The sequence below is a fragment of the Stenella coeruleoalba genome, assembly GCF_951394435.1.
Source record: "Stenella coeruleoalba genome assembly, chromosome: 4".
In the NCBI taxonomy this organism is placed as follows: domain Eukaryota; kingdom Metazoa; phylum Chordata; class Mammalia; order Artiodactyla; family Delphinidae; genus Stenella; species Stenella coeruleoalba.
In genome coordinates this window covers 30,171,382-30,191,020 of record NC_137149.1, presented here as the reverse complement: position 1 = coordinate 30,191,020, position 19,639 = coordinate 30,171,382, and the positions used below count along the sequence as shown (strand labels likewise).

Below are 19,639 nucleotides of genomic sequence, written 5' to 3'. Positions count from 1 at the left end.
AAGAGTAGTTGACACTCTTTTTGTTTTTTTAAATTTATTTTATTTATTTATTTTTGGCTGCGTTGGGTCTTTGTTGCTGTGCGTGGGCTTTCTCTAGTTGCAGAGATCGGAGGCTACTCTTTGTTGTGGTGCGCGGGCTTCTCATTGCAGTGGCTTCTCTTGTTGCGGAGCACGGGCTCTAGGCATGCAGGCTTCAGTAGTTGTGACATGCAGGCTCAGTAGCTGTGGCTCGTGGGCTCTAGAGTGCAGGCTCAGTAGTTGTGGCGAACGAGCTTAGTTGCTCTGCAGCATGTGGGATCTTCCCGGACCAGGGCTCGAACCCGTGTCCCCTGCATTGGCAGGCGGATTCTTAACCACTGCGCCACCAGGGAAGCCCGACACTCTTTTTATTGCTTTGCTTTGTCTTCTGCTTCTTAGCGCCATTTCTGCTGAGAGAATAAAAGGAAAAATAACTGTATTTTTAATATACATAAATATATATTTATATTATATGCTATGTGGTGGTATATATATTTAATATGCATAAATATAAAGGTCTTATCTGTTAGAAATACCAATTGAAGTATTTGTCAATGAAATGATACAAAATGGGGTTTTCTTGTAAATACATGTGTAAAAAAAAAAGATGGGGTAAGAACATGTGAAACACGATTAGCGAAATACTGATGATTATTAAAGCTGAGTAATGGATATATGGGGTTTATTATTCTATTTTCTCTACTTTTGTGTATGTTCAAAATTTCTCATAATAAAAAAGTTTTAATAAAAAGGGAGATGCCAAAGGCTATGGCTCAGCCAAGAGTATTTGTGGCGTCCCGACCTTCAGTTGTCAACACCATGCTTTTCCCTTTGCTAGACATGCTTTCCTCATCGGCAAGCAGCCCTGCTCCTGACCCCGCTCCTGCCCCTGCTCCAGCTCCAGCTGCTCCTCAGCCTTCAAAAGTGGCCAAGCCATTTGGGTATGGTTATCCAGCTCTGCAGCCTGGATATCAGAATGCTGCAGCACCACTTAATTCCGGAGTGCCACCCGGTAGCCCAGCGTATTCTGGATTCCAGCAGTATGCTCAGGTATGTATTTAGTCATAAAAAAAAAAAATCATATAAAAATTGTGAAACTATTATCAATTCTGACAAATCCCTGTTGATTCAAATGGATCATAGGTATGAATACAGGTAAGTCTAGATCAAACACACATAGAATTTGATTCCAGTTTGTGTGTGCGTGCGCGCGCGCGCATGCGTACATAGAAGAAGATAAAAGGTATTACTGTGATTTTTCTTTTCTGCATTGTACTTCTATTTTTCAGGGGCTCTGCAACGTACAGGTATTAATTTTATGATCGGGAAATTAAAGTACATGTTATTTTAAATTCTGTATTACTAAACTGCCTTTCTCCTCAAAAAATGACATGGTATAAGTGTGGTTTGGGATTTTGGCCTCAGTTCTTAACTTGAAGAACTCTCGGTGACATATAACTGAAATTGGTAAAAGCCTCCATACACGTACATGCTCATTAATACATTTGTTCATAATTACTGCTATGACCTCTTTTGACATGACCCTTCCTGGAGTTACCTGTTAAATACCATATCAGTTTAATAATAGGACAATAAGTATTTTACATTTATATTTATTGGGAAAAAAATAAAACATAAGGAAACGATTTAAATGGCAAAAGCATTCTACTTACAATAAAAATCTGCTCATAGTAGACTCACCTTACAGAAATTTCATCTGGTGGTGAACTGATGAAAATTAGAGGGGAAATAAGAAAACCATTTGTTCCTGGAATTTAATCTTAGAATTAAAGCACAGAAAAAAGAAGGAAACTGGGAGAGGCACTGGAGAAATGTGGTTGGTTAGTACAGATTTCCCTGCCTTCCATTTTGTTAGATTTTCTTTATGACTTTATTGGTCCAGATGGAACACCACTATTTCAGGGTAACTGAGCAATAATGATTTAAGCACATAGCTAAGATGTGCTTTTAAATTCTTACCTGTGTACTAAAAAAAAGGTTATAGATTTTAATCTAATCTTAACATTAACAAGCTAATTTTAAAAGCAGCCATTTATTTTTGAATCCTAGTTAGAATATTTTAATTTAACTTTTAGCAGCTTTCTATAGTAAAATTGAAATGCCTTTAAATGTTGCATTTAGTATAACCCCAGTGGGAGGGTTCTGAAATCTAAGGGCTTTCTTTGTGTTCATTTATTTATGATGACCTTTATTAAGTAGTGGGAAACCCCAATAGCTGCCCTTTGAGGAAGAAAAAAACTTAAAATTAGTTTTTCAGGGTAGAAAAACAGGTAAAAAGTTGATGTTTAAAAATGAAAATAAAAAATAGAAAAATATTTTAGTGAACATGTAAAAAACCAGATACAGATACTGTATGGCTTTTTTTTAACCAAAAAAAAAAAAATGTGCATAATCAACTGTAGGAAAATGCAGATAAGCAAAAAAGAAGAAAATAAATATCAATCAATACACCCACCATCAAGATATAAAAGTAACAGTTGGAGGCTATCCTTCTGGGTTTCTTGCTGTATGCATTTGCAGGAGAAAGCCAGTAAAGAAGCTGGTCATATAAATGACTTATTTACACAAACAAATAAGCTGATAAATATGGACATTGTTTTGCATTTTTTTAAATCCTTGAACAGCGTAAGAGGAAACCTTTCTATATTATTACATATCCTTCATCTGATAACTGCATAACATTTTATAATCACCCAGTCTGCCACTATTGGGCATAACTTGAGTGTCAAAATCAAAATATACACCTGTGCACAAACCTTGTGCCTTCGTCTCATTATTTCCTTAGATGAAATCTCTTCAGGTGAAATTAGTGAATCATAGCACCTAATTTCACCAGTCTTTAGAATTTCTCTCTACTTATTCATTCAGTGAAAACTTAACTGAGTTTCTACTGTGTGGCAGCCCTACTCTAGGCACTGAGGTTACGAGAGGAAGCTAAGTGAACAAAACAGAGTTCCCTCTCTCGAGCAACTTGGTGGGAAGGCAGGGCCAATGGGACAGTAAGTAAGTAAAGGAATAAATTAACAAACTAGTTTCAGGGACTTCCCTGGCAGTCCAGTGGTTAAGACTTTGCCTTCTAGTGCAGTGGGTGTGGGTTCGATCCCTGGTCAGGGAGCTAGGATCCCCATGCCTAGTGGCCAAAAAACCAAAACATAAAACAGAAGCAATATTGTAACAAATTCAATAAAGACTTTAAAAAATAAAAACAAAAACAAGCTAATTTCAAATAGTTACAAGTGCTATGAATCAAGAGGAGTGGAAGAAATTGCAGGGGTTGGGTATAAACAGTAAATAGTCAGGAAGGCACTCATTATAGAAGTTATGTTTGAGTTAATATTTGAATGACAGGAAAAGCCAGACATGGAAAAATCTGGGGGTAGAGGATTTCAGGCTAAGGAAACATATATACAGAAACGTTAAGGCAGGAGCAACTTTAACATGTTTTAGGACCAAAATCCCAGTGTGGCTGGAACTCAGTTAGCAATGGGAAGAATAATAGGAATGAGATCAGAGAGCTAGGGAAGAACCATAGTCAGAAGCTTGGATTTTACATCAAGTGCAAAGGGAAAACATAGGAGATTTTATGTAATGGAATGAAATCTGATTTACGTATTTAGAGACTCATTTGGCTACTATGTGAAGAACGGATTAGGGCTGGGAGTATTTGAAAAGATAAAAATGGAAGCAGGGAGACAAATGGAAGCTTTGCCATCATCCCAGAAATAGATGATTGTGCTTTCTTCTAAGGTGGTATTGGCAGAGGTAGTGAAAAGTGGATGGATAAGGGATATCTTTTGACTTATTGATGGATCGGATGTGGTGGGTGAGAGAAAGGAAGCATCAAGGATAACACGTAGGTTTTTGGCAGGGCATCTGGATAGAGGGTAGTGTATTTACTTAGATGGTAAAGACAGAGGAATAGTTCTGGGAATAGGAATCGAATTGGCCATATTAAGTTAGAATGCCTAATAGACATCCAAGTGGAGATGTATAGTAGACATCAGTTGATCAGCATTTGGTGGTCAGGTATGGAGAAATAATGTACCAATTTATATTCCTAGCAAAAGTGTCTTTGCCTACTTTTCCATATTACTAAATATGTCAAGTATTTTATAAGCAAAAATATTAAATTATTTTCATAATTATTAGTTATTTGTGTTTCTCTACTGAAATCCCTGTTCATATTCTTTCACCATTATGCTATTCAGGTTCTTCTAGTTTGTAACATTTTTGTCTAATAATATATTGCAGTTTTTTCCCCCAGCTTGACACTTGTTTTTAATTTTAATGTTTTTTTCTCAATTGGAGAAATGTTTAAATTTATAGAGTCATATTATAATTTCTTTTGTTTTTACCTTTGTATCTTTTTTTTTTTTTTTTTGCGGTACATGGGCCTCTCACTGTTGTGGCCTCTCCCGTTGCGGAGCACAGGCTCCAGACGCGCAGGCTCAGCGGCCATGGCTCATGGGCCCAGCCGCTCCGCGGCATGTGGGATCTTCCCGGACCAGGGCACGAACCCGTGTCCCCTGCATCGGCAGGCGGACTCTCAACCACTGCGCCACTAGGGAAGCCCATTTACCTTTGTATCTTTTAAAAGCCTTTTCAACCTTAAGATTAGGGGAAAATTCCCTCTTTCTATATTTTTTTACTTTGGTGAATTCACTTTTTTGCATCTTTTAAGGTTTTGTTTTGGTACATAATGTAAATCATAAATCTCATTTCTCCCCCCCATATATATTCAATAGTTAGCTCTAATTTCACTGACATTTATTAAATAATCTATCTTTCCTCATTGATTAAATATTCCACCCTTATTTTGTATCCTAAATTCTTAAATTTAAATTCTTATATTCTAAATTCTTATCTTAAACTTGGGTCTGTTTGAGGTTTTCTATTATGCACTGTTACTGATCCATGTAATCATTTTTGTCTCCTCCTTTACAGCTCTACTGAAAACTGAAAGAATCTCTAGTATTACCCAGTTTTGGTTTTTTTCCCTTAGGATCATCAGCTTCAGTTACTGTCAACAGTTTGTTATACTTGTTTGACCTATCCTCTACACACATACACACACATACACACACAGACACACACACACACACACACACACACACACACACACACACACCTACCTTTTCTTACTGAGGGCTTTAAAGCTAATCCTGGTCAAGGGGAGGCAGGGAGATGGAAAAGATAATTTCTTGCAAACCACAATACCACTATCATATCCAACAAATTTAACAATTATTTCTAAATGTTGTTTAAAATTCAGTCCATATTCAGATTTGCCCGACTGTTTCAGTATTGCTCTTCTGTAGTTGGTTTGTTCAAATCAGGAGCTAAGCAAGACTTACTAATTGCATTTGCTTATGTCTCTTAATTCTCTTTTTAATTTAAAAACAAAGCTCCACCCCCATTTTTTATGCCTTTGAACCTTTGAAAAACCTGGGTCTCTTGTCCTGTAGAATGTTCCACATTCTGAATTTGGCTGATTGCTTCTTGTGGTATCATTTAACTCGTTCCTCTGTTCCATTTTCTATGTATTAGAAATTAGATCTAATGGCTCAATTATAGTCAGGTATATTACTTCATTTATTTATTTCCCTAAGCCAAAATACAATATATTTTGGTTCTGTGTACATCATAATAATACTTGGTTGTCTCACTTTTAGTGGTGTTACGATTGATTAGTGGGTTCATATGGTGACAACCTGATCTTTTCATTGTGAGGTTCCTCATTATGCTTTCACCCAGTGGCTTTATCATCTATTGATATCTGTTTATCGTCTATTCCAGATGACCATTACCTGTATCATTTATTTCCATATGGATTGTAAAATAGTGATTTTCCTGACTTTATCATTTTGCACTGATTAGCTGGAATTCTGCAGTACAGTCACATAATGGAGTGCTCGATAACTACAAAAAAGAATGTGGAAAAATCTCTATATACAGACATAGAGTTATTGCCAGGACTTTTTTTTTTTAGGTGAAAAAAGGGGTCATATTTAGAGCAGTGTATATATTAGTTTATATTTGTAGATGCAGACAATGGAAGATTAATAAAAATAGTTACTTGGGGGGGATCAAGAGTGAAACAAGATATCTCTGAATTATTGTAAAGTTTTGACATTAGAATTAGGTAAATTTTGTTTACTCAAAAAGATTATTAAGTGGAAAAAAAGATGAAAAGCAATCCTTAAAAATTAAAATCAAACAAAAACAAGCAAACCAGTTTATCAAGTTGGATACATTCTGATACAGAAAAAAAAGTATTGTTCTAACTAATCTTAAAACTCAGTATTTTGTATGTTCTCAATGGGAAATAATCCAAGGACAAAAAGAACTACAAAGAAATCTTTAATAACTTTACATTTATAATAATATTAGTGTTGTCATTTTGGAACTATTTTAATATATTGTAGGATAAAACAAATAAGTAAGGCTGTTACCATTAGGAATCAAGATTTTCAGCAAAAGAGAAGAGAGATGCAGGCATAAAATCAAAAAAGTTAAATTAAAACACCATCATCTTAAATTTGAATTGGAAATGTCAATGTGAACTGATTATTCTTTTTCTTCTATTTAAAAATGTATTATGTTTTCTATCTCTACGTATTGTAGAAGTCTGGAAGTAATAAACACTAGCAGTGAGCACCCTTATTATCCAGATTATGGTCTCTAGATACCATCCTTACTTAAAAGGAACCAAGAATCCTTTTTGGATAAATGATTAATTTGGAGTCTGAAGGAGGAATGGTACAAAATGTCATGCCAGAAAGCAAGGAAGCTAACAAAGGCAATGGGTTCATATCAAAAGGACACTGGGGTCAGCTTTAAGGGGATCTCACTGGCCAAAAATTGGGCAGTTTGGCCATCAAAGTGAATAGTAACTAATTTGTTAAGTCACTTTGAGTTAATAAAAGGCATGAATTCAGAATAATACTAAAAATATAAAGGAAAGCAAAAAATAAACAAAGCAGAACTCATTGAACATCATTGTCATTTCTATGGCATCAGCTCATTCTGAAAATTGAAAAAACTTTAAAAACAAGCATTTACCCTGCTTTTCCAGTAAGAAAGATATTCAGAGAAACCAAATTCTTGGTGTTGAAAAAAGCGTTATTTAAATTTTGTTGTGGAGTTGAATCATGCAAATAAGGTTTAAATTTATTCAGCATTTTTGCTTTGAGTTTTTTCAAGAGTGCTTTAAACTGAGCTGTCCTAGTAAGTTATTTTACTGTTACAAAGCCAGATTTAAATTTTTTTTTAGCTTCTTGCTTTTCTGTATGTTAACATCCTATATATAGGATAATAAATTTTATTCATGTTTGTTAACATTGTTCTTTTGTTTTGCTTTGAATTGCCTTTTCAGCAGTATCCTGGTATGAACCAGCTGTCCTCCAGTCTGGGAGGTTTGAGTCTTCAGAGTTCTTCACAACCAGAAAGTTTGAGACCTGTAAACCTTACTCAGGAGAGAAATATTTTACCCATGACTCCTGTTTGGGCTCCTGTACCTAACCTGAATTTAGACCTCAAAAAATTAAACTGTAGCCCAGAGTAAGTATTTAATTTATAACCTTTAGTAAGTAAAACCTTGTCAAAAGCATTGTGTGACTTTCAAAAATAGTAAAAGTACTATGGTATTAATTCCTTGATTGGAAGTTTTGTTAATGTGAACTCTTGTAAATTAGTTTGTATAGAAATTCTAGACGTAAAATTCAATTTAGGTCATTGGATCCTGTCCCCATCTCTGTCGCCATCCAATCTCATTCCCTATCATCTAATGCTAGGAAAATTTTTTTGTATTTTAGTGAAGTGTTTTAGGAACCCAAATCTAACTATATTTTTTTTCTTAAATTTCTTTTTCCTCACTTTTCACCAGTAGTAACTTCTGATGTCTTTTAAATAAGGTGAAATCTTTAAAATTTTATGCACTTCAGTCTCTGCTTGAAAAGGATACAAACGTCATTTGTGTAATCCCAAGAACAGGTTTAGATAAATAATTTTTCTCTGAATTTTCTTTTCCCACTCAGTGTAGAATGAGAAGACCATTGCCCCCAGGCATATTTATCCAGCCTGAATTTAGATTTGGATTTTCTTTATTGAATATTTCCTCACCTTATGGAGAAGTTTAGCTGGCAGCCTCCATCTGGTGGCCACAAACCCCTGGTGTATCGTCTGGGTGGATGAGCTCTGTTACTTACCTCATAGTGCCCCCAAAACCAAAAGTTCTCTGTTATTACCTGCTTTCCTTTCTTCTGTCTCCTAAGAATAGGATATTCCTCTGCACCCAGACATCCTCCTGCTTGTGGAATCTCTCCTCAAAAAGTAAACTATGATTCACAGACAACATTCACAAACAACTCTGATTCACAACAACATCACAGACAACATTTCTTCCTTGCATTAGGATTAGTGTTCTTTAGAGACTATATATATATATATATATATACACACACACACACACACACACACACACATATATTCTTTTTTTAAAGGCAGTAGTTTTCTAGCTTTTAAAAAAACTAAGTTCCTCTTTTTTTTCAACCAAAGTCTTATATAGATTTCCAATACAGGAAACAGAAAATGGAGGTGCTTCAAGGGTTCCACCTCTTCTACCACACCCTACCACCAGCACCCCCATCAGTGCCGAAGACAGTGCCAAGATCATTTCTATAAAAATGTATAATCATTGATTCTAGATTGAAAGTAGCTGCCTGTCCTTCTGAATGTAACTTGCCATCAGGTCGATAAGTATGTGGATTATGGCCTTGTAATATGAATGGTTAGGCATCCCCCAAGTAGGTAAATAGAGTCTATGTATATGTGTAAGAGATCATATAGGTAGGGAATGGTGTCTGTGTTTCTACTCAGTTATGTGTTTCCTGTGAAAATATCTCTTATCCAAACAACAAAGCAGAGTAATAGGCTTTAGAGTATAGGCTTTAGAGTTTGACAGACCTAGGTTCATACCATGGTTCCACTGATAAGTAGCTGTGAAGCTGCCAATTACTCAACTTCTCACACCTCAGTATTGTCAACTGTAAAACAGGAATAATAATTGTGCCTACATGTTAACCTCAATCATTCAATATCTGCTGAACGCCTTCTAAATAAAGTGCCAGGCACTGTTTCTAGGTGCTGGGAATGAAGCAGTAAACAAAACAAAGTTCTCAATCTCATGCAACCAATATCCTATTAGGGAAGGCACATTGTGAACAGTCAGACCAATGGGTGTATAATGTAAATGTAATTTCAGAGAATAACTATGAAGTAGGGAGTAGTAAGGGTGCAGGGTGACTATTTTTAATTGAGGAGTCGGGATGGGTTTTCCCAAGGAGTTATTAACATTTGAATAGAGATCTGAATGAAATGAGAGAGCAGGATGTGACTCTGGAAAAAGAGTGTGCCAAGCTGCGTGAACAGCAAATGCAGAAGTCCTGAAGCCAGAACCAACTTGGCATGTTCACGGAACATCACCAGCGTGGAGTCAACCCGTAACTGGATATCTCTACATACTGTCAAGCACTCCTTAAAATTCCTGTCACGGTTTCCAGTTCCTATGCTTCTTATCTCTTTGGTTGCTCCTTTATTGATTCTGTGTCTACTGACCTTAAGTTACTTACTCTATGAGAGGAATAGTGCTAGGGTGACACAAGGACAAAATGATCTCTAATCTCAAATGGAGAAGATAAAGAAAGTACACAGCCAACTAAAGCAGATCAGACTAATTGATAACACAGAAGCATAAGTAGATCTCAGAGCACAGAGGAAGAAGTCTTTCTTCCTGACTTGCGATCAAGGGTGAGGATGGTTTCACAAGAAGCTATAACTTTGATGAGTTTCATAGAAAGATTAGGAGTTCAGCAGATGAAGAATGACAGCAAAGCAAGAACAGCATCATGAAAGCTGTACCTTTTCACTCATGTTTTCTGCTCCCTCCTGTTCATGCCCTGATAGTCATGATGGAGTTACTCTTTGTTCCTGAATGTGTTGTACTTTTTCACCATGAAAATGTTGAGTCCTTAATTTAGGCCTTTTGACATATAAATTACATATATGCCCATTTAAAGTAATCAGGACCCTCCTAATTATAGTTATGTAATATACCCAAATGATTTTCATGTATGCCCTTAAATGTTTAGTTACCTACAACTATCTACGTCAATATTGTTTTTTATCTCTGATAGCTAACGTGGTCTCTGTTGTTTATATCTTTGCAGTTCATTTCGGTGTACTTTGACAAATATCCCACAGACACAGGCTTTACTGAATAAAGCTAAGCTTCCCTTAGGATTGTTGTTACATCCCTTCAGAGACTTAACGGTAAAGTAACATATTTTAAAATATTAGTGGGTACTGACCTGTGTACTTATGTGCGAGGTATTCAGATTGTATATTTTCTTAGAATTTTTTTCATTTTCTTTCATTTGAAGTTAGAATTAATCATTTCTGTCAATTTCAATACAGCAAACATTTTCTGTCACCTGCTTTGTGACAGGCCTTAAACTAAGCACTGGTAAATACAAAGATAATTAAGTCACTGATGTTGCCCCTAAGAAATTCTTATCTAACAGGGGACAAAGATATCCCAAATAATTACAGTGCAAATAATTACAGTGCAGGAAAACTAATACATGTAACTAATCAAATTCTATGAAGTAACTTAGGTGGTGAATATAGTATTGGAAGGGATTTCCTCTGGGTACAGTAGCAGACTTTTCTACAAGTAATGAGATCTAAGCTGGATTTTGAAAGGTTAGTAGTTTTAGAAGTTGGAAAGGGCGTAGAGCATAGATAAACTTTAGGAGTTCTTTTTTAAACATAAAGGAAACACCAGCAATGATATGCATTTAGGGAGGAAAACCGTATGATTGTTCCCAACTGTATTAATCAAATAACCTTTGTAATAATAAAGTTTAAATGCTTCAAGTCTATTGAATTAAAACATTACTTTTTAAAGTTTCCACAGTAAAGTTTACTTTACCTAGCTTGCTGGATTTTTACACATACTTCTGGTATTTCATTGCAGATATGTTGAATTTAAATTAAAATATCTGAACTTCAGAAATAACGTTTATCCAGATACATTCTATTTATACTTTAAGTTGCATTTCTCCCTCACACATTTTTATGACTGTGGTTTTCTGCATTCATCGCTACTGAGTTTCTTTTACTCTCATTCAACCAAAAAATATTTATTGACTATCATGCTGGGTGCTGAGGATACAGAGGTCATTGCTTCCTCGTGGAGCTTTCTTTCCTACTAGGATGTATAGAAAGGAGCAAAGTGAATAGAAAATAAAATAATTATAATATGCAATAAGTACCTTGAATTTAGATTTTCTTTATTGAATATTTCCTCACCTTATGGAGAAGTTTAGCTGGCAGCCTCCATCTGGTGGCCACAAACCCCTGGTGTATCGTCTGGGTGGATGAGCTCTGTTACTTATCTCATTAGTGCCCCCAAAACCAAAAGTTCTCTGTTATTACCTGCTTTCCTTTCTTCTGTCTCCTAAAAATAGGATATTCCTCTGCACCCAGACATCCTTGAAATTATTCATTCAGTAAATACTATTTGATCACCTGTAATAAAATTGCAACCTTTATCGCGAAACCAATATAGTTAATTTCCCATATACATAGGTGAAATTTTTTTTTTTTTTTTTTTTTTTTTTTTTGGCTGCATTGGGTCTTTGTTGCTGCGCGCGGGCTTTCTCTAGTTGCAGCGACCGGGGGCTACTTTTCGTTGCAGTGCGCGGACTTCTCATTCTTCTCATTGCAATGGCTTCTCTTGTTATGGAGCATGGTCTCTAGGCACATGGGCTTTAGAGCGCAGGCTCAGTAGTTGTGGCGCATGGGCTTAGTTGCTCCGTGGCATGTGGGATCTTCCCGGACCAGGGTTCGAATCCATGTCCCCTGCATTAGCAGGCAGATTCTTAACCACTGCGCCACCGGGGAAGTCCCCGAAAATTTTTGTCTAAATACATATTCCATATGTGATACCTTCTGGAAGTATATACACTAAATTGGCAGCAGTGACTTCCTCTGGAATGTAGAATTCTGGATAATTTTTTATTTTCTTATTTTCAGTTAAACATGTTTCCTGATTTTTTTCACAAATGATATGTAGTTATATAATAAAAATTATTTTTGTGAAAAAAATTAAGTACAAAAATAAATGTTTGTGTATGGATAGGGAGGAAAAAAGCCAGAAGGAAATATACTAAAATGTTACCAGGGGTTAATTCAGGGAGATAGAATAATATGTATCATATTTTCTAAATTTCTTATATTGAATAGAAAGTTCCTTTCCCAAACTAAACATAAAGAGATGTATAGTGTTTGAGGCACATTGTGTTTGGTTTCTCGTGGCCACAGTCCCCAACAGGACTGTGTGGCTGTCTAACAAGCAGTGTCTTGAGAGTCTGTTACCAGGTGCAGGCAAGCAGCAAAGACAAAGGCATTTTTATATGGTGCATGTTTCTTTCTCACTCTTGTTCCTTGAGTTCAGCTGATAGCTGAGGTTATTCTATTTTCTTGGCCAACCAGGCTTTTCTTGTCTGCCAGTAACTTGCATTACATTTGGTTTGACTTTATTTTAGTGTTATTTTATAGTTTGCGACAGAAGAGGGAGAAAACTTGATAGCTGCTTGTGTTGCTCAGTGCACCACTGGATTTTATTAAAATGTTTCAATTTCAAAACACAAGTGTGGTTTCTGTTCTGTGTATGGAGCAGAGCAGTGTGTGGTCCATTTTCCTCTGGAGTGCTTTTTCTGCTACAACAGCTTTATTTTATTTCCTAGCAATTACCAGTGATAACATCCAATACCATTGTGAGGTGCCGATCTTGTCGAACATATATCAACCCTTTTGTATCCTTCATTGATCAACGTAGATGGAAATGCAATTTGTGCTATAGAGTTAATGATGGTGAGTTTCAGATTCTTAAAATAAGTGTGTTTTATATTTTAAACATTTTGACATTTTTGCCATTATCTGGTCTCTCTCTCCTCATTGCTTTAAAAACTTCCATGCCACTTTTAATGGAGAGAATACAGGCTAGGGACACTTCGTTTTGGCTGGCCAAGGGAATAATTGATAATGAGGAGAGTGACAGGGAGGGGAAAGTAAAAAGAATTCGTAAAACCAGCAGTGAAGGCCATGCAGATGAGATCATGCAGACTAATTATGCTTGACCCTGACAAGTTAAGGTTGTCTTCTGTTTGTACATTTGGTTCATTCAGCTCAGTGTGGATCTCTGCCAGTATGTGTGAACACATGTGTGCATGTGTATCTGTTGTCCCCTTTAGTCATTCTTAGGTCCTCTTCGTATAATTGCTTTCGAATCTGTGTTTCTGTCTGATTTCTTTTCCATGTCATGTGATATAAGAAATAGGACACAAGCCTAAGAAGCAAGATTACTTGTATCCTGGTTTTCTCATCAGATTTCAGTAAATAAGTTTTTTATCCTTCCGGTTTATTTTTTTAAAGAGGGCTTAAGGCATTAGTTTTTATCATTAGATCTTCACAGAACTGTTGTAAACCTCATAAATATTGATGATAGAGGAGTTTATTTCTCGGCATGTATATGTGTCACTAAATTTGTACTGGATTCCTAATCTTATCTAGTTCCTGAAGAATTTATGTATAATCCCCTTACCCGATCTTATGGAGAGCCTCATAAACGGCCAGAAGTTCAGAATTCAACCGTGGAGTTCATTGCGTCTTCAGATTATATGGTAACTATTCAGTGTTAAAATTAGTCGTGGGATGCAATTGTATTGGTCATTTGTAATTTGCTGTTAAGTGAATTCTTGTTTAAATTTTGAAATTGTCCATAGTATGAATTTTTTGAAATAGTGCTGAAAGTTTATACTTAATAAATAGAAAGCTCTTTGTAAAGATTACTTGATCTCCTAGAAGAATGCAGTTATATCACTAAGAAACATCGGTAATGTTTCATGATGAGCACTAGCATCTACAATTTGTTGTCATTTTGATTTGATTACTTGCATGGAATGAATATAAATATTCTTTTTACCATTTTCCTTAAACAGAAAAACTCGTGTTTTTGCCAAAAACTGCCATTTTCACGCTCTTAAAGATACCACCATCTTACTGGTTCACCCAGTACAGATATCAAGATAAATGGATATTAACTTGCATCTGACTTTTCTCTTTCCACTTCATCATAAAATTCTACCTGTTTTTTAATTATACTGATTCTTCAGATCTCATTCTTCTTTTCCGCTTACAAAAACAAATTCTTCGCCTAAGTTCTGCTCATTTCTTTATTATTTCTACTCATTTAAAATATCTGTATAATAACTTGCATTTCTTCTGTGTCCTCACTTCCAATCTTTGTTGTCTGCATAAATGTAAAATGTTGCTAGTGGGAAAAGGTGAATAGGTACAGCTAATGTGTATGAAGTTCCTGGTGCTTGACCCATTTCCTTCTTTATTTCTGTGATTTTTTTTATGATCCTTTGTGTCCAATTTCGCATCTGCCCAACTACTGTTTTCTCGTCTATTTCCATATTAATATATTTTCCATTTTAACTCATGGTCACTTTTACTCTCAGCTTCTTCTTCACAACTTATTATATTCCCAACTCTGTTCTGGCTCCTTAGGAATCAGTCTAATTGAAGTGGTGAAGTAAGAAGTAATCTTTAATTTTTAGCATATGACCTATATGATTCTTGATTGACATATCTTCCTTTTTTTTTTTTCCGAATACACTCAGTAAATATCCAGTAGTAGTTGTGATATAAAAAGAATAAATTATAGCTACTAAATACGTTACATTATTTCTATTCCTTTCAGCTTCGTCCACCTCAACCAGCAGTTTACTTGTTTGTTTTAGATGTGTCTCATAATGCAGTGGAAGCTGGATATTTGACAATTTTGTGCCAGTCACTGTTAGAAAATCTAGACAAGTAAGAATTTTTTTTACTCATTTTGTGTGTGTGTGTGTGTGTGGTATGTGTGCGTTTATGAAGTGTTTATTAGCAATTTATGGGGTTGGTTTTTATTAAGTTTGATTTCATTCATTTGTCACTAAAAGAGTACGTCCTGGCTACTTTAGAATAAAGATCCTGCTACTTAGATTATTATGATTTATGACTTGATATCTGATTCTTAAAACCATAAAAGTTTTAATACTTGGTAAGGAATTTAGATCTCATCTAACTATCTCTCTGACTTAGCAGATCTGAGCACTGGGACTCAGAAAATTCAACTTAGCCAGGGTATCAAGAGAGAAATGAGAGAAATCTAGCTGTAATTTATGCCTGAGCAAGGAGTTTTTCATAAGATAGTTTAAAATGTGCTAATGAGAGAATGAGCCAAATAAAGGGAAGGAGGGAATTGATTTTGTGCTGAATATTTCAGGAAACCAGAAACTGAACAGGCGCATTAGTAAGGAGCTTTATTGTGGAAGTGGAAACAGAGTATAGCATAGGGTACTTATACTTGGTTTTAATTCCTACCTGTGTGTCTACCAGTATTAGTCATGAAGGAGACCCGTAAATAACTTAAAAAATGAACCTTCCAAATCTCTGGAAAACAAAGTTGTTTATACATTTCTCTTTCTACTCCAACACTCATAAGAAATATGACTTAAGATCGTTAGTAAGAGTAGTTTCCTATTGCAGTGATTCTTGACATGTGTAGAGGTGTAGGGGTGGTTATGTATGAATATTTTGTCAGAAGTACTAGGTTATTCCAAAAGGTTCTTTTCCCCCATCTTCCATTTGAGTTTGAGAGTCCTTGCTCTACTGAGTGCTAGCTGTTGCCACCATAATTGCATATCACTGATCTTGGCCTGTGAATAAACTGATAACATTGAGACATTCAAGATTAAAAACATCCATAGACATTAAATGATTTGCTTTTAGATTCTGTTAGTAACTTGGAGTTCTCATATTTTTATCCTTGATTGAAGCATTTGCCCTTTTTTAAGTCTCAAGTGCTTAATTCGGACATAACTTCAGCATTGTGTGGCAATGGAAGACCCTCTGCAAAGAAATAGTTTTGTTTTTTTTGCGGTACGCGGGCCTCTCACTGCTGTGGTCTCTCCCATTGCGGAGCACAGGCTCCGGACGCGCAGGCTCAGCGGCCATGGCTCATGGGGCCCGGCCGCTCCGCGGCATGTGGGATCCTCCCAGACCGGGTCACGAACTCGTGTCCCCTGCATCGGCAGGCGGACTCTCAACCACTGTGCCACCAGGGAAGCCCCAAGAAACAGTTTTGAAGACTGAAGAGTTAGCTTGCTGGAAAAGTATATGAGAATATAGCCCTAGAAATAAGAGCCAGTCCAACAAAGATGAGTGACTGCAAATTCAGTGGACTATGCAAAGCCAAAAAGATAAAATTGGGAATGAAAAATAGTTTTTAAAATTATCATTTCTTTCTTTAGGCTTCCTGGAGATTCACGAACAAGAATAGGATTCATGACCTTTGATAGCACTATTCATTTCTACAATTTACAAGAAGGATTATCACAGCCTCAGATGTTGATTGTATCTGATATAGATGGTAAGCAGTGAATAAAATAAAACTCTGTTTATTAATAAAACAGAATTTTGGAATTAAGCCTACTTTATTTTACAGTACATCTTGTTGTAATGCTATATGGATAATTTAGCCTACTTTGGTATTTGTTTTAAAATAACTGTTTTCCTGGAAAATACTTGATTCTAAGTTTTTTATACCCGTGTGTGTACTTATACATGCTCGAGCACACACACACATATAATACATACAGCATATATATATATTTAATAAAGCAATATTATGGTACCCGTTAACATGTATGGCCTTAGAAAAACTAAGATTTTTTAATTCAAAATTCTTTTGGCTTATTTATCATTTGGTTAAAATATATGTTTTCCCTATAGATGTTTTTCTACCTACACCGGATAGCTTACTTGTGAATCTGTATGAAAGTAAAGAGGTGAGATTGATTTTTTTCTTAAAGTATTTCTCTTACTTCAACTGATTACTAAAATGCTGAACATGTGTTTACTTGGTGTATATTAACATTGCAGTAGACAATGTAGGTAGATATCTGTTGACTACTCACTTTACAGTCCTCCAAAATGCAGTGGCACGTACTATACTCTGGAATGTTTTAAAGAATAATATTGCTTTGCCTTCTCAGTAATTCAATTTTTAATCTTTGTTTTCCCAGCTTATAAAAGACTTATTGAATGCATTACCAAATATGTTCACCAATACAAGAGAAACACACAGTGCCCTGGGTCCTGCGCTCCAGGCTGCCTTTAAATTAATGTCTCCAACAGGTGGCCGTGTGTCTGTATTTCAGACACAGTTACCTTCCTTGGGGGCAGGACTTCTGCAGTCCAGAGAAGATCCTAATCAGAGATCAAGCACAAAGGTATTTTATATTAGTTTCTCTGTCATATTTAAGATTGTGTCTTCTACCTCTATAGACTGTGTAATTGTTTATTCTATTTTTCTACTTCATTGATAGTAAAAAAAAAAAAAGAAAACTGGTTTTCTTTTTAGAGAGTTTAATTCAATTATTGTTTTGTTTTTGTGTTGCAGTGTGTTCTTTTTATTACTTTGTTTACAAGTCATAGAAATTTAGAATTATCTACTCTAACCCTTTCATGTTACAAATGGGGAAACAGATTAAATGGTCTTGCCAAAAGTTATTAAGTATTTTATGGTAAAGATGTGACTTGATTTTCTGACTCCACTGCTCTTTTCTATTTCACAAGTGATAATACTTACTAAATCTGAGATATTATAATTTAACATGCACATACTAACAAACTTTTTTATTATAAAGGTAATATAAATCATTGTATAAAACTTGGAAAGTGGAAACAAATATAAGTCAATTATCTCACTGTCAGGATAATAGCATTTAGTTATACAAATACAAATAAGCATAACTGGGTATCATACATTATTCTATATTTTTTAAATGACTTTTTTCATTGAAGGGTACATAGCATTTTCTGAGGTCCCTAAAAATTCTCCTGAAAAAAATGTTTTTTAGTAAATGTGAAAAACTTGATTTAATTAATTGCCTGCTAGCTGTTGAATAGTTGTCGCCAGTGTTTTCACTATTAAAAAAAAAGAATATGAGGCTGAATATTACTAGGGTTTTACATGAAGATTTGGTCAGGGTATTTTAATCCCTATTTCAAATAATAAATGAACTGGGACAATGATTTTTGTTCTGTGCATAAGTTTTGTCTGACCTCAACTTATATATGTATGAAAATGCCATTACAACTAGTTATGAGTATGAATTAAACACGTTTAATAGTGTTATAAATCTTTAGCCACGTATTCGTTTTTTCCGTAAGATAAATTCCTAGAAGTGAAATAATTGGATCAATGAGTATAAACTGTATTTAAATTACTATTGTATTCTACTTACTGGGGGTTTTATCAACCTGTACTCTTAAGGACTCATCTTCTAGCCACCATTAAGTATTGTTGCTTTTTTATTCTTTACCAATTTGCTAAAGAAGAATAGCACTATATTGTAATCCATTACAAAATACTGAGGTGTTTTGAACAGAGCAAAGTGTTTACTGATTCTTTGATACAGTTTTAGGGGTTTTTTTCTCATTTAACTTCCAGAAATGTTCTCTATCTGCCTGGGACTCAAAAGCTTAAGTATCTCCTCCGTTTTAAACTCTGATATAATAGTCATACACTATAGTTAAGAAGATTGAAACATTTTGTTGTGCAATGTAGCATAGTAATTAAGAACTTGGAGCCCGGCTCTTGCATTCTTAACTCTTCTCCGGTGCCACCTCCTCAGCTCAAGTGTCCTCATACCAACAGGAAAAACTTCCCTTAATCTGTTATTCTCTCATGTTGTTATGTAACAGTATATGTACAGTAATGGGTAACAGCACTCACTCTGGAGCCAGACTTCTTGGGTTTATTATATTCCAGCATCTACCACTGAATGACAATGTAATTGGTCGAGTTACATAATCATTTTTTTGGCCTCAGTTCTCTCATCTGTAAAATGTTGGTAACTCTATGAGATATATGTTATTATGAGGGTTAAATAATTTATATAAACATCTGTGCTGGCACATAAGTGCTTTATAAATGTTAGCGATTGTTATTATCCTCATAGGAAATTTGTGCCAACTACCCAGACATTTTAAAAACTCCTTAGTTTGATAGGGGGACAGAGGATATCCTCTTCCTTATTTTAACAGACAGAAATATATGCATAATTCAAGGTTTCTAGCTCTTACTTTATGACCTGTTGACTTAGGTTGTACAGCATCTTGGCCCTGCAACTGATTTTTATAAGAAACTTGCTTTAGATTGCTCAGGGCAGCAGACTGCAGTGGATCTGTTCCTTTTAAGTTCACAGTACTCTGATCTCGCTTCTCTAGGTAAGGAGATATCATTGTGTTTATCTGTTTACATAAACATTTTTAGCATATAATTAAATCTAAACTCTTTACTAAGAGTTCTCAATAGCTTGGGGAGAAAGATGTGAATTAGATAATGTCTATGAAAATTACCCGTAAACTTTAAAGCACTATACACATATAAAATGCTATTGTGGGTTGTTGTTGTTGTTTT

The 19,639-nt window shown here is 35.3% G+C and overlaps 1 protein-coding gene across 4 annotated transcripts in view; it reads left to right on the top strand.

Annotated features, from left to right (window-relative positions):
• SEC24B (SEC24 homolog B, COPII coat complex component) overlaps positions 1-19,639 on the top strand; it is a 94,836-nt gene that overhangs the window by 58,559 nt on the left and 16,638 nt on the right. For 2 of the 4 annotated variants that reach the window (XM_079920801.1, XM_079920799.1), the window contains 10 exons: positions 857-1,068; positions 7,418-7,599; positions 10,266-10,368; positions 12,849-12,975; positions 13,675-13,784; positions 14,870-14,982; positions 16,464-16,582; positions 16,945-17,000; positions 17,238-17,444; positions 19,323-19,446. In XM_079920801.1, the coding sequence (XP_079776927.1) occupies positions 857-1,068; positions 7,418-7,599; positions 10,266-10,368; positions 12,849-12,975; positions 13,675-13,784; positions 14,870-14,982; positions 16,464-16,582; positions 16,945-17,000; positions 17,238-17,444; positions 19,323-19,446 (1,353 nt within the window). Of the gene's footprint in view, positions 1-856; positions 1,069-7,414; positions 7,600-10,265; positions 10,369-12,848; positions 12,976-13,674; positions 13,785-14,869; positions 14,983-16,463; positions 16,583-16,944; positions 17,001-17,237; positions 17,445-19,322; positions 19,447-19,639 lie in introns of all 4 variants that reach the window. The other 2 variants (XM_079920800.1, XM_079920798.1) reach the window with 1 other exon arrangement.